The 25339-nt window shown below is 44.7% G+C and overlaps 1 protein-coding gene across 1 annotated transcript in view; it reads right to left on the reverse strand.

Moving 5' to 3' along the window:
- Positions 1-1008: 1008 nt before the first annotated feature.
- The window catches only part of zgc:153039, a 34278-nt gene continuing 9947 nt past the window's right edge, over positions 1009-25339 (reverse strand). Inside the window, exons 7-13 of the mRNA XM_027014897.3 lie at positions 20546-20703; positions 19577-19659; positions 14525-14649; positions 6145-6337; positions 5347-5521; positions 4916-5062; positions 1009-4764 (exon numbers count right to left, since the gene is read on the reverse strand). Of these exons, the coding sequence (XP_026870698.2) occupies positions 3839-4764; positions 4916-5062; positions 5347-5521; positions 6145-6337; positions 14525-14649; positions 19577-19659; positions 20546-20703 (1807 nt within the window). The 3' untranslated portion in view covers positions 1009-3838. The remainder of the gene's footprint in view (positions 4765-4915; positions 5063-5346; positions 5522-6144; positions 6338-14524; positions 14650-19576; positions 19660-20545; positions 20704-25339) is intronic.

Consider the following 25339-nt stretch of genomic DNA (forward strand, 5'->3'; position numbering starts at 1 on the left):
TCGCCCACAATCCCCTCCCTCCCTAACCCTTTACCCACTCCCCTCCCTCCCTAACCCTTCACCCACTCCCCTCCCTTCACCCACACTCCCCTCCCTCCCTCATCCTTCACCCACTCCCCTCCCTCCCTAACCCTTCACCCTCTCCCCTCCCTCCATAACCCTTCACCCACACACACCTCCCTCCTTCCTCCCCCACCCCTCAACACCTTCACTCACCCTTCCCTCAACCCTTCACCCCTCCCCAACCCTACCCCACTCCCCTCCCTCCCTCCCTAACCCTTCGCCCACAATCCCCTCCCTCCTAACCCTTCACCCACTCCCCTCCCCTTCACCCACACTCCCCTCCCTCCCTCATCCTTCACCCACTCCCCTCCCTCCCTAACCCTTCACCCACACACACCTCCCTCCCTTCCTCCCCCTTCACTCACACTTCCCTCAACCCTTCACCCCCTCCCCCCTCCCCAACCCTTCACCCACTCCCTCCCTCCCTCCCCAACCCTTCACCCACTCCCTCCCTCCCTCCCCAACCCTTCACCCACTCCCTCCCTCCCTCCCCAACCCTTCACCCACACTCCCCTCCTACCTCCTCATGCCTCTAATCCTCTCCCACTCACCTTCTCATGCCGCTTCCCTCACCTCCAGTCTGTTGAGGGTCAAATCATTCGGGATCTGTCCTTTCTTTTGCCAGAAAAGCCACATTGATTCCTTTAAACCAGCATAAGATCCAAATTACTCTCATCTCTTAGCTTACCTGCGGCAATGACTCAAGCACACGCAGCTCTGTGTGCGTGTTATGTAGCCCTCACAAAACTCCCATAGCCCTCTATATCTTGCTGGCATTTTTTCCTTTTAAATTGGGCCATCTCTCCTTTCTTCCTAACTTCGTCTTTTCTTTAAAAACAAAGAAAAGACCCATTCATCTTTGCCAATTCTAGAGCAAATGAAAAGCAAAAAAACCCCCAAAAAACAGCAATTGAATTTCCACAAGAAACAAAATAAATACACAGATGGCAACAATCATTCTTTATTTATTTAGGATTACAAATATGAAAATTTTAATAAATACTTTGCACAAATCATCTTCCAAAAGCAAAAAATAAGCAAATAGCCCACCAAAAAGCCCACCCAATCCCATTGGAGTGAGCCAATGTACATGGAAATGTCTCATCTCTATAGGCATCCCTTTAGAAGCAGAGGTGATGTGGTAGTCAAGAGGGTAAGAATAACTATCTATTAATATTGGAGGTAATACACGCACCTGCTTGCACACGCGCACACAGCCCCCCCCACCCCCATTGCACTTTGGTTTTATAATCGATCATTTTACTGCAAGACATTCGAGAGGGGTTTTAAGCAACTAGTTATCAATCAATTTTTTACAGGATAAACGCGCCTTGCCAACACCCAGCCTGCCACCACATACTTGCTTAGCTGGGTCTTCCTGACCTTGAGTATGGTCAGGATCACCACCGGTCATCGCTCATGTGGACTCTGGCCTGCCCATCTGTTACACCCACAATCCCAGCACTATCTACAAATTTCTTCTGCATGTGTGTCACCTCTCACATACTCCACTCACCGTGGCTGACGACATCTTTCATGGGGAAGAACCAGATTATTCCCATCCCAAGAAATCAATATTTCACATTCTCGACTAAGAGGAGTTTCTCCCCAAATCTTTCGATTGACCCTGTGCACCTAATATCCAGAAGAGACATGAAAAACAAAGGTCCCTGTTATTTAAGAACGCACAGCCCTGACCATGTGGAGTTCGGCTTCAGGAGGCTATGAGTAGAGCAGGAGTTTCAGCCTGTTATCTGGTCTGTTTAAACTCTATGGCCTTTAAGAGGAGTGCCCTACTAGCACATCTCTTCAAGAGCTGAATGGCACAAACACCACAGGTCATCATTAGCGGAAAAGAAACCAAGCAAGAGCTCTTGGTCTCCATCAAAGTGAGCTGCAATGCAGTCAATCGAACATGAACTACACCAATACATAACACTCACGACCACTGTTAATGGCATTAAAGGCCTCGCGATGCGTGAAGCTGATGGCCTCCAGGGTGCCTCCAAAAGGTTACACCCGGTAGGGACTGCATCTATAGCTTACACGAGAACAGACCGAAACACTGTCTCAACTTTCCTCTTCTCTAAAGTCATGTACAAAATACAACTTGGCATTCAGAGGCGACCCATGCTCCACAGCAGAAGTCCTAGCCTGGCCCTCCAATCAGAAACTGGTCCTGGAAATACCCATGATCTTCAACATCAAATTACCCCACAGTGATTAGCAAATCCAGGACTGGATTGGAATTCTGAGTCTGGAGTTGAATACCTCCACTCTGGTTAGGTATAATCTAAGGAGAACTTGTGATCATTTAAAAGGACAAGTTATCAATCCAGATGGCAACATGCTCAGATTAATGATAATCTGTCAGATTTTATTTATTCACTTCTTTTTATTTTACATGCATTTCAAAAGGATAAATGTGATTGATATACACTACAGGCTAATTGCTTTTTGCTATATTATTTAGCTATTCACAATTAGTTTTGTGTCAGCACCAAATTTCATATAGACTGTTCTTGTTCCTTGTTTCTGCAATTCTCAGCAAATGAGTATGAGCTAATAATAATAATATTATTATTATGATTATTATTATTATTATTAGTAGTAGTAGTAGTAGTAGTATCACCACCATTACTACTATTAAATAAAAAGTTCATTTTTACCACGATTTCAAACATTTTTGGTCAGCTTCAAAGGAGACGGATCAAAAAAAGAAGAAGCTGGAAACGTAGAACACTATGTGCACAAAACTTGTAATTCTATAGTCTTGGGTCTGAATTCAAGAAAGGTTTTACTCTGAGTGACCCTGCTCTGTGATGTGGGAGAGGTGGAGTTTCCAACGTTTAACCGTGTAATAGCTGCACCTTTAACACTCATGTGCAAATCAGTGTGGCGTAGTCAGGTGCTAACAACGTAACGTGAAGAAAACTTTAAATCCCCTCAAAGTGACAATGGGTCCCCCTGCCTCAGGCGGCTGTGGTACTCGTGTAAGGCGGCTTGGTCTGGGTCTCCAGACCCACCTCCCAAGACCTGCACAGCCAGTGGGACCACCTCTGGGCCTTTAATCCAAAAGCCCTCATTACAGCAAAAAAAGAAAACATGTACCATATAAGTGCACTTTGGACCAGATGCGCAGTGTATTCTGCATCACCCACTGCTGGAGACACGCTGACAGTTTTTGACTGGAACGTCAAAACAGAATTTCTAAATAAATCATATGGTGATTATTTATACAATATATTGGCTAAATGATGGTATGTTTCTAAGAGAAGAATTAATGAAACAAGAAGCAGGGTTCAAAAGAGGTCACTGACTGATGTCCACATCAAATATTTATAATATATGCTAGGGACTTAAAAGGAGGCCAAAGGTTAGTATCCCTGATCAAGATCTGTCTTTATAGACCAGTATTCTGCTAGTCTTTGCATAGTCATCCATTTCTGTCTCTCTGTCGCTCTCTTTTCTCAATCTGTCTGTCTCTCTTGCTGATGGAAAGGAATGATCAAGTGTCAGAGCTCCAAAATTGGCACAAAAACATCCATAAATTGTAAACAAAAAGCAAAAGGAATGAATGAAAAATGTAGAAAGAGATGAAAAAGTTTGCCTTTGCAATCTGCCCTGTAGCTACTCCCCCAATTCTATTGAGTGAATTTGAAAGAGCTTAGTATTGGGCTAGAAAGACCTTTACATTTTTTTTTTTTTTTTATCCACACCCGTTAGGAGAGCACAAACAGGGGAGTGTTTATTCCATCCTTGATTTAGTCCCAGGTCAAAGGTCAGTGGTGATGACAGGCGTGACCCCGTGGATCAGCAGCGTTGGCCCAAGGTCACGACTCAGCAGTTCCAGCTGGTGCAGGTAGTCGTGGTAGCGGCTCGTGTCTGCAGGGGGGCGGGGTAAGTACAGGAAACGCACAGCTGGAGGCTGGCAGGGCTGCTCGAGAATGAGCTTATTAACAGCATGCAAATACTCGTCCGACAGGCGCATGGTGTTGCTGGGGTAGCTGTTTACGTACTCCTCCTTTTCCGCTTCCTCCTCCAAGTCTCCCCCCTCCCTCTCTCCTTTCTCTGCCATGCCCCCCTGCCTCTGCCAGTGCAGCGCCACCTGCGCGTCCCAGGAGACGGTGTGAATCTCCGCCTTCATCCGCAGCTCTTTCAGGAGCAGCCTCAGCTTCAGCCCCGCCCCCTTCACGCTCCGCCCCGCCTCCACGCAGAGGAAGAGGCGGAGCTTGGCCTTCTGCCACGCCCGGGTCATGTTGAGGATGCAGGCCAGCTGCAGCAGGAAGAGGGAGCAGGTGTCTACGTAGGAGCTGCTGTCGGGCCGCAGCAGATTGACGGGCCACACGTCCACGAACACGGGCCCTTGGCGGGCGCACGCGCGCTCGAACTGGCAGAAGTAGCGCGCCAGAGCTACGTTCTTCAGCATCTTCACCGTGTCGGCGATGATGCAGACATACTCCTGGGCACCCAGGGCCTTGCCTCCGCAGGGCTGGCTTGGCTGGGCCCCACCCTCCCACGTGCCACCACCTCTCAGGGGCGGGAAGTGGAAGAGGGGGTCTTCCTGGTCCTCGGACGAGGCTGCGTCGTCCGCGGGTCTGCCTGCGAGTCTGCTCGCGAGAAAGGAGCGGTCCTGGAGCTGGTCCTGAGGAAGGACATCATCGTAGAAACCCAGGACCAACGTGTTGGGTCTCATCCCGCCTGCGTTAAAGGAAAGTGAGAGACAAAGATTGTGCATGTTTACAGGGTTTGTTACTGATCAGTTGGGCTCTTATTACTGTAATGAACACCAACAGCTTTGACCAATCATGACCAGCAGGTGGGTGCCCTACAGGGCTGTGTGTGTACTAACCGAGTCCAGAGATGAAGAGGAGGTGTTGTACACCGTGTCGTACAGAGTCAGACAGAGTGAGATTAACGAATGCTTTAATGTTCAGATGATCCACCAGAGACAACCAGGAATCATACTGAGACTGTAGGGGATCAGAAGGGAGGATTGCTATGGCGAGAAAGACAGGGAGAAAAAGGGTAAGACATTTAAGATTCAAAGTTGTAGACATCCGGGATTTGAAATGAACACTTGTATAGGTCTAAATCTGCACGTGCACACACAGTCCAGGTATGGAGATGTTCATGTTACAGACAAACGATTCTCACATTTCACACACAAGCACAAACACTGCCACTATTCCTATGACAATGACGCAATAATATAAAAACACAGGCCTTACAGAGGCAGCATTCGAACACTGCACAACCACGCACACACCGTGCGTCTCTTACCCAGTTCTCCAATCTGCACGTGACCGAGCACGTACAGGCCGCTCTTCTTGATGTCGTTGATGAAGGTGACGAGGCCGACGCTAGCCCGAGGGTTAGCTACCATCAGCAGCACCTGGGGCCTCCAGAACTTCACATGATCCTTACGCACGTCCAGCATCAGCAGATACTTGCGCACCTGAGAGAGAAAGAGAAAGAGAATCCCTCAATAGCTGTCATTTCTGTGACACTTTGGCAACACTGGAACTGGCGTCAGGCAAACGACGCTTACTGCGCTGAATTAAATCAGGACTGATGGAGAAGAAGAAAGAAAGAAGCGAGGCAGAGAAACAGACAGTGCAGCAAATTCCCAAAGGCCGCCCTTATGCGCGTATAGAAGTGAGAGCGCGAGAACGGAAAGGATAACTTTTACTGAATGTTTGTGTATGAGCGTGAGACAAAACAGAGAAAGTACAAAGTATAAATGTGTGCTTTGGCCCTTGTAAGTATTACTGGGACTGTTTTGCAGTGAGTGTGCACGCTTGCATGTATGCGTATGTGGTTATATTGTGTGTGTGTGTGTGGCTGTATAAGAGAGTAATAAGTTAAGTGGCTGTAATAATTCTGCTTGAGCGCACAGCCTCTTAGATGCGGGGCTGGCGCCTGACTGCCTGCAACCGTTTCCCTGGCAACAGTCCCTACTGGCAACTCCCCAGAGGGAGGGGCATAGTCCAGTAGTTGGGCCAGAATGTGAAACCAAGTGTGGGATGTGCTCCCCAGCTGCTGGAAGAACTCGGTGTGTGTGCGCGCGCGCACTTGTACCTGGTGGAATATAAGTGCTTGGCTGATATAACCCCAGCTGCTGGTAGGACTCAGGTAGTGGATGACTAGTAATAGCAGTAACATGAAGGCGATGCTGGCAGATGCATAGATGGGATTAATGAGGAACATCATCACCGCACAGCCCACAATTCCCAGCACACATGTATGCCAGGTAAAGTACCGAAACGTAGGCCTAGAGAGAGAGAGAGAGAGAGAGAGAGAGAGATTTAAACTAGTCAGAGAACATCAACCATGATTATAAACGATGTTGACATCTTGTTGGCATCCTGATAGCATCCTTGGCAGTCAGAAGGTCCCAAAAAGGCTGGGCAGAGCCAATTTACACCAGCTTGTAGTTGTGTTTAGCCCAGAAGGTAGGACTTCAGATGGGTGTGGAGTTACTGTGGGTTTGTCAGACTTTTGTTACAACAGGCTCTAGGATCCTGAGATGAGCCTTAATATCCAGCTAATTAGAGCCTTTATCATAAATCAAAAGTAGAGACAGGTGTGAAGGCCCAAACTACATAAGTAGAAGACTCCCAATCAGACCACACAGACAGACAGAGAGAGGTCAGTCAATGAGATGAAGGCCATGTATCTTGAGTAGAGAAGTTAATGCACTAATGGAAGCAAACAAAAACAAAAACACCAGCACAATTAACCTTCAACTCAAACCTTGATGCTCATAGACCAACATCACACCCCCACCCACCCCACCATATCTGGGTTCAGTCTAAATGGGAACAGGGTCAAAGTAATTAAGTTATAAACAGAAACAAATCAAAGCAGTGCGGCTGTGCACGAACAGGTATTTAACTCTCTGTAAGGAACAAATGTACCTATAAAAGGTAAAATGTTAGATGAAAATTTCAGGATTGTGAGGGGCATTTAGCTGGTTTCTACAATAAAAACACCCGTGTTTTAAATAAACCAACATTAGCTGTAGGCATAACAAATCAACAACAGTAATACACATGTCAATGGACAAACTCCATAGGGAGTTGGGGGTGTGTTTGTAAGATGTGGGTACAATCTCCCAGATGTGACTTGTAAAAGGAATGTGTTCACACTTACATATGTACAATTAAAAGGTACAATTTAATGAACTGAATATTTAATGCATTAAATGTATAATCCCTTTTTTAAAAAACCCCCCCACAAATGGTGTGTTTGCATCTGAATGACATTTACGCTCGTAATTAAGCATGTGTGCTCAGGTTTCGTTTCAGGGCTTTTATGGTCAGTGCTTTAATTCCATTTAATTATCTGACATGCTGAACGCATTAGGCATTTTAAACGCTGCAAGCAAGAAATAATCAACAAGAACTGCAGCTTGCCAGCCAGCTTTTAGTACGGCAACTGAAAAAGGCTCTCGAAACAGTGTCCTGAAACACCTCCTCCATGTATGAGGGTCTGGGCCCACTTCAGCCGCTTAGGTGCCGACAGCCACAAAGGGGAAGCTGTTCATAACCGGGATCAGAATGGGTTCACCAGAACTTTCCAAATCACTCTATAAGTAATTTATATAGCGCCTTTCACAGACTCATGGTCGCTTTACAATGTCAAAGATGGAGAGGGGGAAAAAAAAAAGGACATTAACAAATACGAGTAGAAAGAGAAGTTATGAGAAGAGGGGTGTTTAACGTTTTAAGAGCAGAGACGGAGAGATTGAGGTAGTGTTTCATAATTTTGGGGCCACGACCCTACCATGACCCTACATACTATCTAACATACATTAGCTGAGTATGAGTATATATAGTAATAAACAGAGTGCGAGATTTAAGTGATCATTTAAGTCACAAATGTGAGAAAAGTCAAAAACACCGAATCTGATTTTGTATTCTCTCCAGTAAATAAATAGTTTTACCCTTATTTTAACTAATAATAAACTCAGATTAATGACACCCACAGAAAATATAGACAACTTATTATAAAATGCTTAAACTGCTGTAATTAGGAGTTAATATTCATTAATATTAATAGCAATGCTTTCATTTCAAGTCACAAAAACATTTCAAACCAATCAAACTGGAAAGAAAACAGCATGATCCTGCAAATCATTGCTATAAAAATGCATATATATGCAAATGTGAATGTCTATGGGTTAAGACTAATTGGTATTTAAATATATGGGTGCAATGAATGTACTTGGGCAATAATGAACTTTAAGGTGAATGTGTGTATGTCATAGGAAGAAGTCAGAGTGACTTACCACCAAAAGTACTGCACAAGTGTGTCATTGCGTATGCAGAGCTGTAATAGCTCTGTATTTCTGACTGGCTTCAGTTGCCGTGCGTGCGTGCCTTTAATGACAGTGTGCACGCTGCTCTATATGCTCCCATCCACACATGCATGTAGAATACATGCACACCTCTTAGCACTTAGAGAATATTAGCACATGGCCGTAATTACGCACACATGCACCCAAGCACACCAATCAACACCCATGTTCAATACCATGCTCTCCCTCATCTCTGCTCTTTTACGGACACCTGTGTCCCACCCCCTCGCATCCTCTCTTCACCCCCCAGGTCTCCTTCACCCATCTCAATCTGCAAGGGGGGGGGGGCAATTAGATTAAAAGCCATCAGATCTGCCCTGCTCTCTCCTTCTGATCTTGCTCCTCGGTAGCACAAAGTCTTTGAGTGATGTCACCCTGCTGATGTCAGCAAGACAAAGTTCTGTAGCTGCCAAAATAAACTCGGACGCCCACACACGGACTGAAGTTTTGTGGTTTATTAAACAGTGTCTAATTAGGGCTGATAGAATGTGTCGGGGACCAATTAATCAATTTAATTGCTTTCATCAGTTCAATCAAACAATTAACACTTGAATAGCCATGCTGCCAGACGCCCTTCTGAAAAATAATCACACATGGTATCGCATGTGTACTGCCAGCCATACACGGGGAAGAGATTCTAGCAAAGCGATTTCCGAATGTGACCTTTCGCTTTGATTTGCCCCTGCATTTCCTTCTTGCTTCCTCCTGTCTTCTCCCCTTGATCTTTCTCTGATGAGGTGTTAATTGTGATTGATAAGCCAGTCTTGTTAGACCACTCTCATGGGACACTTTCTCCCTCTCGCTCATATGCCCTCACGCTTTCTCTGTCCATCTTCAGTTCCATCCTATTTTCTCTACGTATTAGAGTCAGATTTCCCAGACTAAAAGCGATCAGTCGTAAACTTCATTAGATGTGGTCCCAGTCAGGGCTCTGATTGGACGCTTTGTCGTGGGTAAAGCTCTGGGCATTCGTATGAGAGACACAGTGGCGTGTGACCTCTGAGACGCCACTCAGCCTACACTGGTATGAGGAGCTCGAGATGGAAGCGGCTACGTATTCCAGACAGGCCGGTGAGAACACGACCCCATGCTGAGGTTTCCCCATCATGCTGGAGTCAGTAAGGTCCTGCCATTTGGGTCTTCCAGAAAGCAAGAAACTGGCACTCATCTTGGCATGAATTTCGCAAACCAAATGAGCATCTGAATGGAGCTGAGCTCTGGTGAGGAGACTGCGTTAGAAGAAGGTTCCAGCATTGTTCAACCTTCATCTATAGTTAATGCATTACTACACCTGAAGTACTAGGGAGAATAATTTCAACCCATTTCCCTGTACTTAGGAAAGAAGGGAAGAACTTAATGACTCAGAACACTCATAATGAAAACCCAGGGGAGGTTGTTGAGGAAAACTTGCAACTGAGTATAGTCTTATGATGACCTTAAGATGTTATAGTAAACCTCAAGGCCTAGGCACAGCTCAGACTTGTAACCTCAGGGATTACAGAGTATGCATAACTGAAATGTGTGTGCGCGCGCGCATGCATGTGTATTCGCATGCTGAGGTACCCTTCAATGGCGCTCAAACTGAAATGAAACAACCTTCCAATACTCATACTCACACACACACACACACACACACACACACACACACACACACACGTCTGAGTTCCCCTCAGACCCTACAGCCTCCTAGGGCTCTCAAACACAGCAAAACAAAGAAAATGCACACAAACATCAACCCCCACACAAAATACTTTTAATGCAGTAAAGCCCTCTCTTACCCAAAGGACAAATCTGGAAAACCAAAGTCATTTGCTGATAAAATACTAGCCAAGAAGGAAAGAAAAATAATGCATGCATGTCCCTCACACACTACATAATCCACCACCTCTTACAAACCCCTTTCAATCCCAACACACTCACAAACATCTCTCCCTTGCCCAATTGCCTCTGGATTCCAAACACCCTCCTCCCCCCATTATAATCCCTGCCCAGCGTGTTGATGGCAGGTTTGTGGTGGTTTCTGCTAAATTAGCTATGTTAATCACAGCATGCGTCTCTGGGGACCCCAATGCTTAATGGCTTTTAATTTCTCTTGCCTCTGCACAGACACAACAAAACAACAAATAGCAACAACTGAACACGCCCCGACACCAAGCACTCAACAGCTAAAGGCCTGAACCATCAGAGGCCCTGCTGGCTCAACACTTCCAGCCAATCACAGGCCACGGAGAAAGCACAAAAACCCAATGGGGAGAAGGCTATAACTTTTTTTTTTTTTTTTTAAAGCGCACACAGTTCTCGCTCTTCAAAACCCTCCAGGACACACACACACACTTAACCTTTAGTTCCTGGTGACAGTTTAGGAATAACACTATAGCTGAATACACACATTATGGGGTTCATTCATTCACACACACACACACACGCACCCCCATTCCCTCACATGCACACTCTCGCTAGCACACAGACTCACTCTCCCACACACCCTAAAGTCACACATGCATGTGATGCAATTTTTTTTACTTTCAATTTGTACCCCTTAAAGATGAAGATCTCAAATCCATCATTCTAAAATCAAAAAGATGAAGTCCTGTCTGGGGCACATTGCATTTAAATGCATATTTTTTATCCAAAACAACAAAATAATTTCACATATATTTGTCTCTTAATGGTATCATAGCAACACGGTCTGGAGCAAAGGGGCTCAATGGGAAAGATGAACGCTAGCATGCATTGGATTCTGTAACACTGCGACTGGACCCAGTCTAAGATAGCAAGCCTCACTTTGGACTATCAGCATAAAATGTGGACCACATCATTTAAGTGTCAAGAGCCTTTTGACCGACATGTAAAATGACCAACCAAGAGACTATGGCTTCTGCATGACTGTCTGAGGGGTGGTCAACACAAACAGCATAACATATGAAAGACTGACCAATGGAACGAAGAGTTGGAAGCCTGGAAGACGAGGGTTTTACAGAAGGTTGGCCAGTCGGCCATATCTGGCATGTCATGTAGAACCCAACATTATTACAATGTCCCAATAATTTAATAATATCCAGAAAAGTAATACAATTGTACGCTTGGTCAAAAATTGTAATAAAACCTAATTGTATTACATTACTGGGCATTTATTACATTTTTAGGTTAATCATTTGTTGTTGGACAGCATCGTTTTCATTTTGTGTGTTAACACTAATTTGAGGCAAGTTAGTTTTATTTGTACCCATGGGTCAGAATCCATTGTGACGCATATTTTGAGAACAAACAGACAATACTCCTAGTAAATAAAAATGAAAACATATGGTTCCAGACCTCTGCACAATATCATTATTACAAGTTCATCTGAGCAACTAGAAAACAACAGTCTCCAGTCTCCAAAACAACATTTTGGAGTCGAAATACCAACAATCAGAACAATACAGTCAAAACAAGGATCAGTAATGGGAAAGCAGAAACAAGGTCAAACATACCAAGAACACAAGAGAGATGTGATTACACCCACGCGGCTTTAAGTCAAGGTGTGATCACAGGTAAATCAGCTATACGTGTGAGGAATCCAAGGGCTTTTAAGTGTGGTCTTGCTGAGTGGCGCTTCAGGAGAAAAGGAACAGCTGAGGGTCATAATTAGGGGACAAATCCAAATCCACAGGGGTGTGATTAGACAAACAAACAAACGCATGCACAGAACATTTAGAAAACGATGCCGACGGGCAGAACGGGGCGGCATGCAGCCCCGACGATGGGATTGAGTGAACATCTGAATATACCCAAGTAAATATCTATGTATTCTTGATACGTCTCATGACTCATCCCAATTTGCACGAACCCTAACCTGGCCCTAATCCTAACCACAACCTCAATCCCAAACCTAACCCCAACCCAAAAATCCAGTGGCGGTTCTAGACCGTTTGTTCTCCAATTAAAGTATATTAAACAATGCATTGCATACATTAAATCAAATGTTCTACATCATTCCATATTCGATATTCATCAAGGCCTATTGACTTTTTTTTGTCATCAGAAAAAGATGCAATTTTTACCATAATGGAATATTCACATCAAATTTGATGTTAAATTCATTTAGCTTATTAATATTCATGATTGCATGAATGATTTTAGATTCATATATATATTCCTTCATTTATAACATTTTTTATTCATTCAGTTCTCCATCTTTCATAAATATATGGATTTCACCATGTTTTAACATCAACTAAACAAAACAGAACTGAAAGAAAACTATAAACCTGCATGAGTTTCAATAAGCAATAGAAGCTAGCTGCCAACTGTGGGGTGAACAGACTAGGACACACTTAGATAAACAAGAAACAACTTAACAGTGTTATAAATGTACTCACTGCTATGCTATGGTCCTCCAAGTATTCTCTATAACTTCTACAATTTTATAGTCAGTGTTTCGCTTTTATAGCCTCTCTGTTTCAAATGGTACTGAATGTAGATAGCAAGATGGTGGCCCTAGAGATTGTGGGCTAAAAAGATTAAATGTAATTGAGAAACTTTCCAGGTAGTCTGTGTGAATCTACAGTTTGGGACAAGATCAAATCAGCCCACCTTTATTTTTCTTATGACCTTTAGGTGGTGCTATTGTTCTTAGGTGCAAAGAAGCCCAAAAGAACCTGCTTCAAGGCATTTCTTAACAGTATACATGATGGTACGGATAGCAAAAAATGATGGATTATTCAGATGTTTTTATTAGTTGGAAGACCGGGAGTGCCTAACCCCATCAACCCATTTATATCAGGTGCACCTACCAAAATCTAAATCCTAACGTTTATTTAATCTAAAGAAAACACTACTAAAACTAAAGTGTCACCAATATAACAAATTCCCAAAGATATGGTATTACAAATAAAATCAACCTGAAAATGTAATACATTCCTAATAATGTAATAAGGTATTATATTATTTGTAAAACGTTATTAGAATAATGGTTAAAACAGTAAACCCAATGTAATAATTTGCCTAAAAATAATTACATATTTAACTAGTACAAACATTTATTACATTTCTAGGACTATTATATTATTACAAATTCCAAGAATACTGGGTTCTTCTCACCTTAGGAAAAAAATAAAAAAATACCGAATATCATTCAAGGTCGGGACACCCCCCACACTTCTGTGCATCATTTAACCCTGGGTCCAACAGGGAAGGTAGAGTGATGAGCAAAAGATTCTTTCATAGTGGCCTCACAGAACCCCAGTGTGACTCATTTGTAAGCAGTGCATGCACACTTCTGTGATTGGCACTGCAGAAAGCCAATAAGAGTTGTGCTATAAGATTCTCCAACTGCTGAGCATGCATTCCTCAGATGGTTGGTGAGAGGGGTCCTTCCTGGCTGTTACTACAGAGAGCCTGGTCAGTATGTGATGAAGACAGCAGAAACTTCCACTTCACTGGCTCTTCAATTTGCAAGAGGAAAACGGCGCTGCTCACTTTTTGTTGAAATCGAGCACTGCGTTGCCTTCTCTCCAGAAGATACTGGTGCCAGTAAATCGCAGTTCTGAGACAGTCAGCATTATACTGAGGCCAAGCACACCATGTCTGGTTGATTGTATGGGATCATCCCTTTCAAATTTCATGCCATGTCATAAAGAAACTGGGCAAGTGTTTCACTGATTGGCTTTGGGTTAGCAACGAGAGGGGCAACCAATCGGAGTCCGCGTCATGGCACAGCCCATTTCCCAGACTGATCCCCAACAGCAACTTCTGATGCACAGTTTCCAAACAATGCAACCACTGAACGCAAGAGCCACCAACAGGTGTAGTTCGATTTATTATTTGCATTTATATTTTACCTTCTTTGCACCAAGTCAGACATGAATGCGGCTTTTCTTCGATTTGTGTCCAGCTGTTACGGACTTTAATATAGTTTATAAGTATAGGTTTGACTCCCATTATAAAGATTAGCATTCAGGAAAATCCTCTACTATACAATGCCTGGTAGTGCTTTTACTACAGGGTGCATTTGCAACAATAGTTCAATGGAAGGTCACTCAAACACGACCGTGGGAAGGAGACGTCCGAGCTTCTGTAAACCTCACTTTGAGCAGACCGTCATGACCTTTGGCTTACCTGAAGTTCGGGGCTGAAGCCCACTCTAGAGCCAGGCAGGCCAGGTCCACAGCAGCATAGACCAGCAGGAAGAAGATGGTCACTATACTGGCTATGGTGTTCAGCTTCCCAGAGAACAACACCAGCTGTGGGGGGCAGGGGGGGGGGGGGTTGAGGGCAGAACACAGGAGAGAGGAGAGATTAGTACTGACTGAGTAATTAATTAAATAGCCGAGTTGCTTGACAGCATGGGTTTCAGAGCTCAAAGTGACCTACAGGACTACACTTGGGTATGCGCCCACACACCTCCCAACCCCCCCCCCCCACCACCTCTCTGTATCCCATTTTATTTATGAATTTAACTCTCTCCCTCAGACATACGTCTGTACATTGTTAGAAATCACATTTATAACAAACCAACCAACCAAAGCAGTCACCTATCCATCACCCCTTACATGCACCGAAGCAGTTAGCAGGGATACACTAGAGCTCCACATGTTCTTAAAACAGGTACCTCCTAGGAATGGGAGAACCAGTTACTACCTGAAATTACACTTAAACATTTAAATGCTACATGTAAAAATTGGGTTCAATGTTTTGAGCTGAAAAACTCTTCCAGAATTTTCTCCAGGTACACAGCTTTGTTAGTGAGAATCTTGCCACCCATATAGTTTTCTGGTTCCACACCTCTCCTGTCTTGTTTCAGGTATTTATTACCAGTAGACGCACATTTAATCACATGCTGCATGTCCCCAACTCCCCCACACACACCTGATCCTTGATCCAGCTCATCAGCCGGGCTCTCACAAGCATAACCCGGATGAGCTGGGCCAAGGGTGTTAAGGGCAGGAAAGCTGTAAACCACTTTAGACTGCATTTTCATGCATGCAGCCAGCTGTGCTTAAGACCGAGAGCTGAAGACTGAATGAAAAGCAGTAATGAAAACGAACAAAAACATGCTCATTTCTGCCAATTAGCGTGACCAGGATGAATAAAGTAAATAATAAGGAATAGAAACTGGGTGTGTAAATTTGATGGCTATTTTGTCATCGTTGTTACTAGTAAATGCAACCCTCAAAGGAAATGAAGGAGAGTACAAATCCTGGTGTTACACTCAGTCACTTTTGGGTACAGGAAAACTGGCCCACACCTTAACATCTCTTTAGACCAGATCTTGAGCAAATGGGGTGTTTGGGAAGAGTTGTCATGGCAACGCTTAGCACATACCAAAGTCATTGATGGCAGTGCTCATGCTAAACAGTCAATAACACGTATACACACACACGGGAGTCAACAACATGTATATACACACACATTTTCATAAATTGAGCCCGATGAACCCTGGCATTGTCATCTCGGAATATGCCTGTGCCATCAGGGAAGATAAAAAAAAAAAAAAAGAAATCCATTGATGGAATAACCTGGTCATACAGTATATTCAGGTAGTCAGCTGGCCTCATTCTTTGTGCACATAACATTGCTGACTTGACCAACTGCAGCAACCCCAGATCATAGCACTGTCTCCAAAGACTTGTACAGTAGGCACTAGGCATGATGGGCACATCAGGGTAAGAAGAGAGGCGGCTGAAGTGTTGCACCCATCACTCTGGAACAGGGTAAATCTGGACTCAGACCACAGGACCTTCTTCCATTGCTCCAGAGCCCAATCTTTTTGCTCCCTAGCAAATTGAAGCCGTTTTTAACGGTTAGCCTGACTGACAAGTGGTTTTCTTAAGGCTACACAGCTGTTTAGTCCCAATCCCTTGGGTTCCCTTCGCATTGTGCATGTGAAAATGCTCTTACTTTCAATATTAAACATATTCTTCCCCCAGAGTTCTACTTTTGTTTTTCTACAGTTTGATTTCACCACACATTTAAGTGATCCCTGATCACGATCATTCAAGATTTTTTTAAAGGACCACATTCCTTCCCTGAAGATGTTTCCCCACTGTCCTTCCACTTTTTAATAACACGTTGGACGGTTCTTAACCCGATTTTAGTAGTTTCAGTAATCTCCTTGGACGTTTTCTCTGCTTGATGCATGCCAGTAATTTGACCCTTCTCAAACAGATCAACATCTTTTCCATGACCACAGGATGTGTCTTTCGACATGGTTGTTTAACAAATGAGAAGCTACTCACTGCATCAGTTAGGGTTAAATAACTTGCCAGTTGAAAATCACCCATGCAGTAATTATCCAATGGGAGGCCCTTACCCATTTGCTTATTTATTTATTTCAGGTGGTGACCTTTTTTTGGGCCAGGCTCTGTTGCGCGCGTGTGTGTGTGTGTGTGTGTGTGTGTATATATATAAAAAAGTGTGAGATAGAATTTCATGTTTTCTAGCAGTAGAGGACATTCTTGCTCTCTCTCACACACAAACTAAAGAAGTGCTGAATCATCTCCCATTTATCATTTCAGGCTAAAAGCTCTCTCCCAAGGCATTATGGGTATTTAAATCTTTTTGCATTGGTGTGTGCACACGCGCGCACACGCCGAAACATTTTCCCCCATTTTCCTATAATCAACTGTCGCATAGCTTTGAAGGGTGCAGGCACAGAGACAGTGCAGGGCCCTGGAGCCTGTCTCATGAGGAGTAGGGTGAGGTGGCAGGGTGCTGGAATGCAAGGGCCAGTGGGGGCCTGATGGATACCTGGCTGGTCTGAACATTCAGACGGTGAATGTAAAAACAAAAGCAGCGAAACGGTAAGGCCTGTGAAGCTGACAAAGCTTTAGCAGAAAGTCCAGTGGACTGGAAGCACTGCAAGTTGGTGTGCTCTGACTGGCCGGACTGCGTTAGAAACCATGTGGAAAAACTTCAGGCTTGTCACAATCATGCCATTTTAGTTCAGGACTGTCAGAAATATTTGCAATTGATAACTTAATAGATATTGAATATCTGAAGATATAAAATAATGTTTCTGTGCCTGCCTTTTAAGCTTTGTAAACAAACAGCAGACATAAAAATTATACAAAGCATAGTGCATTGTGGAATGTCATTATGTAAATAAGGCTACAGAGCCCTAGGACAATGTCACTGGGACACTGGGGGGGGGTGTAGGAGGAGGAGAAGTTCCATTTAGTTTACTACTTACCCCGAGTTGGTGTCTAGGTTTATTTTCAATAGTTCATTTCTTAAGCACATATCCAATGGTAAAAGGTGGATCAAGACAGTTAATGTAGGAACACACTTCATTTATACCAAATAGATACAGAAAGCTCCATCGGACTATAAACGCCCACAATAGCACTAAAAAGAGATATCACACCTTGAGCTTTGAGGCAGTTTTCCCCTTTTTGCTGACAGTGTGACACAGTCAATGCGTTAGACGCATATAAAACGATCTGGAGGTACTACATGACATGCAGTTTGGTCAAACGTGTTACACAATGACAAAGCAGTGTATAAGCAAATTGGAATAAAGCATTTATTTCTTCTTATCTACCATCGCGTGTTCCTGAAACACTGCTGAGTTTCTGCTAGAAGAGATTGGTTGGTCCATGCATATCTACTGGCACCTTTGCGATCATCATCTTGCTTCCGAAGGTCAATGGTCGTTTTGGATCAGCCGAATTGCTTCATGGGAAATGTTGCCACATTCCATAATAGTATCAACATCATAGCGATGATATACTATGCCAGATGATCGCAGTAAGATCAAAGAATTGTGATCAGATCATTACATAATGCTTCTTAAAAACTTTAAATGAAACTTTAGTTTGGCCTTTAAGACTTAGTTTGGTGGCTAAACTATGCTACAAACATCTCTAATACAACTTGGTAACAAAAATATAACAACTAACTGAGGTCAAGTGAAGTGGAAGCAAGTCATAAAAGAGTTAAAAACAGCAAAAGTATGAATGATGCATTCATTCACATACCAGTCCTAAAGCCAGTGCAATAACTGAACAAGTGCTCCCCAAGGACAGATGGTCATCTTTGAGCTCCTTGTTAAAATATAAGAGCTATTTTTATATGCCTCAATTCAGCCTTGTCTGGGTGTGCGCGCATGCATGCGCGCAGATCCTGCTAATGGAGGTTATCTTGAGTTTAACAGTGCAGACGAGACCGTGTGACAGACCTGTGATTTTGTGTTAATGCCCTGGCAGGTGTAGGTTGGTGTGTGTGTGTGCGCGCGTGCGTAGGTAGGTGTTCCAGGTCATGCCGCTGTGTCATACCTGGCTAATGGGCATTCCTCCCTTGCAATAATAGAACTATTTGGGGCCAGAAAATAAATTTTTAAAGTAACACTTCTAAAACAGAGAGCAGGCAGGTGGACGGCTGGATAGAAGAAGGGAGGGACAGAGAGGCAGGACAGAAAGTGAAAGAATGAGAGAATTGAGGAAGAACAAGAGGAGGTTGAGTCATATTTGGCAAAATGCCCAGGGATGCAAATAGTCGGAGCAAGATGGATAACGGAGCACAAAAACACAGAAAGAGAGAGAGAACGCTTGGAATAAAAAGGGCAGGGCGTAAAAGGGCTCAAAGGAAATGAACATCCTCGAGTAAGGAGTTGATATGCTAATGAAGGGATAATATGTGCTAATAGATTATTTAGATTAAAGAAGCATTTGAGAGTTTTCAAATTTGAATAAGGACAAGAGAAGATTCAAATGAGCCTTCTGTTAGAGAGGGGCTGGGTCATACCTTTTTAGGATTTGAATCTCAAATGCTAATGAGGTGAAGCCAACGCAGCGTAGGTTCAAACGCACCTTTATGCTGGGCTGTGTGTTGAACTAAAACGGTACCTCAATCGTGTTTCCTCAGTCCATCCTAATATCTACATGCTCATCTAATTGACCTCTATTCTGGCCCTTCTGCCTCCGTTTGTTCCTTTCCCGCTCAGGTTCAAATTAGAATTTCACCGTTGTCAACATATAAACCATTAATTGAAAGCAAGCAAAGCGCAGCGTGGGTGTGGGGGATGGGGGGTTGCCATGGGAATGAAGAGCGTCACTCCCCTGGTGCTTTCCCGTCATGCGCCTTTACTCCGTTCTTCCATCGCACACCCTGGTTCAACTCTGCTTTTACCTCACCGCAGACCATTTCATTTCTGCCCCGTGTCTCCCTTACCTGCACGAGGAACCAGGAGATGAGCACAGAGACCCAGGGATTCCCACCGCTTGAAGTCTTCTTAGCAGGAGACAAGACTGTACCTTTGGGGTGGGGGGGGGGAGAGAGACAGAGAAAGAGACAGAAAGAAAAATAAATACAGAAAGGACAGACTGACTAGTTTAATACCATCTTAACAGAGACAGTCCATCTTTTTCAGAACTACAGAGAATCTGCAAGGATGGCCACATAAGACCAGTGAGAGCTGGAGACCCACACACCACCGTCCCCCACCCCCACACATCTCCCCTCACCAGACACCCCACCCACTAACCCACACCACACATCCCCAAATACACCCAATCACACCAACGACTCCCCTCCACTAGCAACACTGCCCCAAAAAAACCACACTTTCATTCCTCCACTTTGTGAGTGTGTAGAGTATGAGAGAGCATGAGAAAGATGAAAAATATGAGAATTACATCACTTAGTTACTTAAATATTTATCCTCATTCACCCATGCATGCACGCAGATACACACGCACGCGTGCGTGCGCGCGCACACCCCCCCTGCAGAGAGGGAGACAGAGGGAGGGCTCTACGTTTGTGTTAGACCAAAATCACTGATTCAACTGCGGTTTCATTATTTCAGCCAGTAATTATGCTGTACAATTGACTATAATGAAGTGTGAAATACACAGGGAGAGCAGGTGCATTTCCCTGCTAAGCTGTGGTGGGCAGAGGGAGGGCCACCAACCCCCACATGGCCTGGTGGCCTTCTGACAACACAATTCTTCTCCTCGTGAGCACACTGGGACCCCATAGCTAATTCCACCAAAACTCCCCTGCTTAACTACATCCAGCATACTTTTGGCCACAGCAAATACGCATACACGCACCGAGCGCACCCTCACACACCCCCATGCAGATGCACAAAAACCTTCGGCACGTCTGGCGATGCGCAGGCTCCGGAGGGGTGTGGCTCACCGAACAGGTCGTCCTTGGCGAGGGCGTAGAGGATGCGTGAGGCTCCGATCAGAGTGCTCATGGCTGCAGATAACGTGGAGGAGTAGATGCCAATAGGAACGAATGGATGCCACACGTTGATGTCCCTCAGGAAACTGTAGTCTCTCTGTAAAAGGACCCTGGAAGGAGGGAAGGTTTGCAGTTATTAATATTACCAGCGCTGCTTATCTTTCCTGAATAGGTTTAGCCAGCCATCTGATTTGTGAACCGAATTCGATATAGCTTGGCAGTACTTCGGCTGACCCAGCCATGCTAATAGAGCTCCTTTAAATTCTGTTAAGGGAGATGGAGTGAGCGGAAAAAGAGAAACATGAGATAAAGATGTTTCTTTGTGCGGGGCCCCTCCTATAGGACTGCACTGCAGCGTGGCAGGCAGAACCATTCCACAGACACCATGATGAGGCCTTCCTGGGCCCTCAGACTCCAAGCAAGCAGCCAATGATCAACCCATCTGTGGGCTGCTGGGCAGGGCCGGGACAGCGGAACCATCGAGGCGCAGACCCTCTCCTGTGTGGGTGGAGGTCTTACGAGCAGCCCTATCCACCGTGAATGAAATGAAGGATTTCTGGACTTTGGCTCAGTAAAGGGGAGCATGTGTAATGCATCAGACAGAGAGAGAGAGAGAGAGAGAGAGAGAGAGAGAGAGCTTTCCTGTACCAGTAAGAATGAAGCAATCAAATCTGCATTTCGTCTCCATTTCACTTTCTCTCATCATCACTCCCAGCACGTTCTCTTTCAGGTCGAACAGTTTTAGTACTCATCATCACAGGCCTATTAATTACTGTTCAGACCAACCAACGATCTGAACACAATTATTTCAGTCAGCCACACACCCCCACACAGCTTTAATGCAAAAGATGTGGGAATCAGGTGAATATCACCTCACAAAATGGAAAATGCCAACGGGCTTTCTTGCAGTACCAAGCGTGTGCGCGCGCACGTGTGGTCAATATCTGTTATTAGAAATTACTTTCATATGGAGGTGCAGAATTCATCTTACACTGACGGCTGCAAACACAGTAATTAGAAAGTGCGCGTTTATGAGTGAGAGAATGAGCGTGTTGGGTTTTGACTAACCTCTTGTATTTCTCTTGGTATTGATTTAGAAGGAGCTTCTGGTATAAAGGAATAGTTATAAGCGAGTGTGCGTTTCCGCGCGTGAGGAAAAAACCCCAGGAAAAGGGGAAGTGAGCTGTACAGTGTGAAAAAGCTTAAATGTAATACCTGACATGACAACAATGAGACGTCCCTCCCTCCAGCCCTACCCCCAACTTCTGGTATATACTCTTCTGCAGGGATACGGGTCTTTCGCCACCGATTCGGTACGTAGAGAACGCTAGGCCTGTGTGCGTCAGGGGCTGGGCTACCAGTGAATGAGTGAGTCAGTGCAACCTGTGCCCCCATCTGTCTGGATCATCAGACTATTAAGGTGGAGTACCATCACAGGAGGAAATAAAAATGACAAGAATGAAACAAGATCAGCGAGAGATAAAGAGGGAGGGAGAGGAGGCTTAATGCCAGACAGGAAGACTGGGACAGTACAGGAGCGAGCGAGCGAGCGAGCGAGAGAGAGATTTAGGGTGGGGGGGGGGAATGATTTTTGAGTTAAGTGCTCCCTGGAGAACTCTAGCGCTGGATCATTAAATGGGATCAATAGTTAACAAACCCAGGAGATCTCTCCACTGCACTCTCTCCCATCATGCCTGCTCTCTCCCCATCCTATGCCTCTCTGCGTTACCCTTCTTTTATTATCCCTCTCCTCCTCCTCTTGGTGCTCCGATTCCCTTTCTTTCTGTAACTCTGCAATTCATTTATTTCTCTTGGTCCCAAACAGTAGTGCGTGTGTCCCGGGGAGGCTGAAGGTGTGTGCGGGGTGTGTACATGTGTGGAAGCGCCGTTTCTCCTCAATTCCCTCATCTCCCCTTGTTTAGTTTGTTCGGAATCGCTCTTCTTTATCCTTCGCCATCTCTCTTCCTTTGCCTTCCCAGTCTCCCCCTCAGCCCTGTGCTCATTCACGCATCAGCAACACACACAGAGAGAGCGAGAGAGAGAGGGAGAGCACGAGCGAACAAGGGGAGAAAGGGGGGGGGGGCAGAAAGGAGGAGAGGAGCCAGATTCTAGTTTTCTGCAGCAGTGTGATAGCGGGATGAGTAGAGAGGCAGAGGGAGGCGGAGGGAGCGAGGGATTGAGGAAAGATGCGTGGAGGACTGGAATCTGACAGCAGAGCAACAGAGAAGGTAAAAGAGGAAAAATTGCTGGACTTGTTGCTGCGCTTGGAACCAGAGAGAGAGTGAGAGAGAGAGAGAACACAAATCAGAGCAACTTGTGGAGCAGAGAGCTGTGTGTTAGAGATAGCTGAACAAAGGAGGGGTGGCAGATTTTAATTATTACAATTAAGCACTGGCTCCGTAATGAACATATAAACCTCTACAACACACACAAACACGATTAACATAAGGATTAACTGAAAGGCTTCAGACTCATGGTGTGTGAGCGCGCGCACGCACGCACCACTAAAGGGGCTCAGTTGTGCAATCAGTCACAAATGTACTATAAGAAAGTAACACATCCATCATCTCTAAACTCTAGTATTCCTCATTATCCATATCAGGTGTTACCTGGTAACACAATCACATTTGGACCAGTAACGACTAGCTTTGAAAAAGCTATTTGACTTGTAAGAAGACTAAGAGAGGAGTGAAGTGTGTACTATAGACCATTCCTACACTATGAAGTTTTGGCTTTGTTAAAATATGTTAATATAAAAACAGCTGTAAACAATGTTGTTAAGAGGTCCCAACATAAGGTTTGAGGTTGTGGTGCTCCACTGGAGTGTGGGCAAGTCCAGGGATTCCAGGGGTCTGTGGGAACTGCTCCTCCAGCTTAGGGATCACTGCCCCAAGTGCCCCAGTCACCACTGGGACAACCTTAGTGTAGTGTTAACCTTGCACCTTCTTGCTATTCCTTCTCGCATTTCTCCTGGTATTTCTCCTACACATCATACTCCTTTCTTTGGATGTTTCCATCATTGGGACCACCATATCTATTAACACTGCAGTTTTCTGCATCTTACACCTATAAACAAGCAACAAATTGAAATGATAAGTGTTTACTTACTCTCACACACACACACAGAGACACACAGACACAGAGAGAGGAAAAAAAAAGACGCTGCTTCAGACTACAAGAGAATTCAGACTGGCCACATGTGTTTTGACAAGCCTGGTCAAAAATTCCTGGTCAAAATCAGGAAGTGAGTTTTCATCATCTTCCATATGCATCGTTTCCTCATATCTGTGGCAGGCGGCTGAGGCAGAATATTGAAACTGAGACAACGTCGAAAACATATTGTATTCTGAATCGCCCTCAGGCTCCCATTAAGCTCCTATAGCTCCAATTGTGCGTTTGTCTATGTGCGCATTTGTGGGGGGGTCTAAAAAACAGTAAGCGTGTGTAAGATGTGAGAGAGCAGTCAGATTCTGACAGGCAGTAAGAAACACTGCCATCTATTGGTAGCTTTGTGTGCTCCCAGCAAATTTCCCCAACGGCTTTTACCATAAAACAATCAAAATTAAGAAAATCTTTACAATTTTTTTTCTGCTCCATTGAGGAAAGACCATTAGATCTTAATCACCACCCTCATTTATGTTGCTTTAGTTACCAAGACGACTGGCAGAGGGCCTCCGTTGCGTTCGTCAACTGACATGTTGAGACCCCGCTGATGAGACGCTGATTGATGGCTTTAATAAAAACTCGCAATTCTTCATTTCTAATATTTCATCCGGACTAATTGAACCGCACTAATCAAGCAGAAACCCTTTAGTCGCTCCCATTGGCTCGCTCATTCACCCCCCCCAACCAACCCCTTTCCTTCCTGTTAGTATAGCCTGTCCTTTTCTTTTCCAAAAGTCTGTGACATTGTGATTCAATGATGGGCAGGGGTCTTTTAAGGCTACAGATGTGTCCTCCAAACCCACAGCATTGGGGGAGTAAGGGGTTGGGGTGAACGGTCGGTGACACACTCAGAGAGCCCCTCCCGAAACTGCAGCAGGTGTTTGGCTTCACTTCGTAAGATGGAGTTTGTAGCGGTAGTCTGCAAATCAGCAGGGCAGGACTCTGCAGGAATTCTACAGAAGATGATGAGATTTCCTTCTGTCAGCAGTTCGACAGACTCCACCCTGAACATCCGTCATTGCACTCCACAGCTGTGCCAGCTCCACCCATGCTGATCTCCAGCTTCAGGTGTGCGGAGGTTACAACCAAACCACTTCTTTTACTCATAAATCTGCAACAACCAGCTATGCAACCATAACCACACACATTATCCTGTCCTTTTTCGACTCTACTGTTCTCTGACCGAGGACAAATGAGAGGAACAAAACTTGACCGACTGCTTTGGAGAAAGCAGCAGACGAGCCCACAGAATAAAGCAAAGCCTGCTCCCATTTCGGGGTAATAAAAGAGGAAGTTTAATACTGTGCAAGACACCAAGCTGCACTGAACTTGTGACTGAGTGGCAAAACAGTGGATGCACAGTTGCAATGTGTGTAGTCTGTGCAAATCCATGCTGAATTTTAACCATGCACACGTACACCTACCTCAATTGTGCACAAGTGAGTGTAACGGCAGAATACACAGACCCAGATACGCTCACGAGCACGTGATACACAGACATGCAGATTACCACCTGCAAGCAAGACATCACAAAAGTCAAACACCCACATGCATACACAAATGACCACATGCAATTACGCC

Source organism: Electrophorus electricus, chromosome 17, assembly GCF_041902795.1.
Source record: "Electrophorus electricus isolate QZ-2024a chromosome 17, ASM4190279v1, whole genome shotgun sequence".
NCBI classification, from domain to species: domain Eukaryota; kingdom Metazoa; phylum Chordata; class Actinopteri; order Gymnotiformes; family Gymnotidae; genus Electrophorus; species Electrophorus electricus.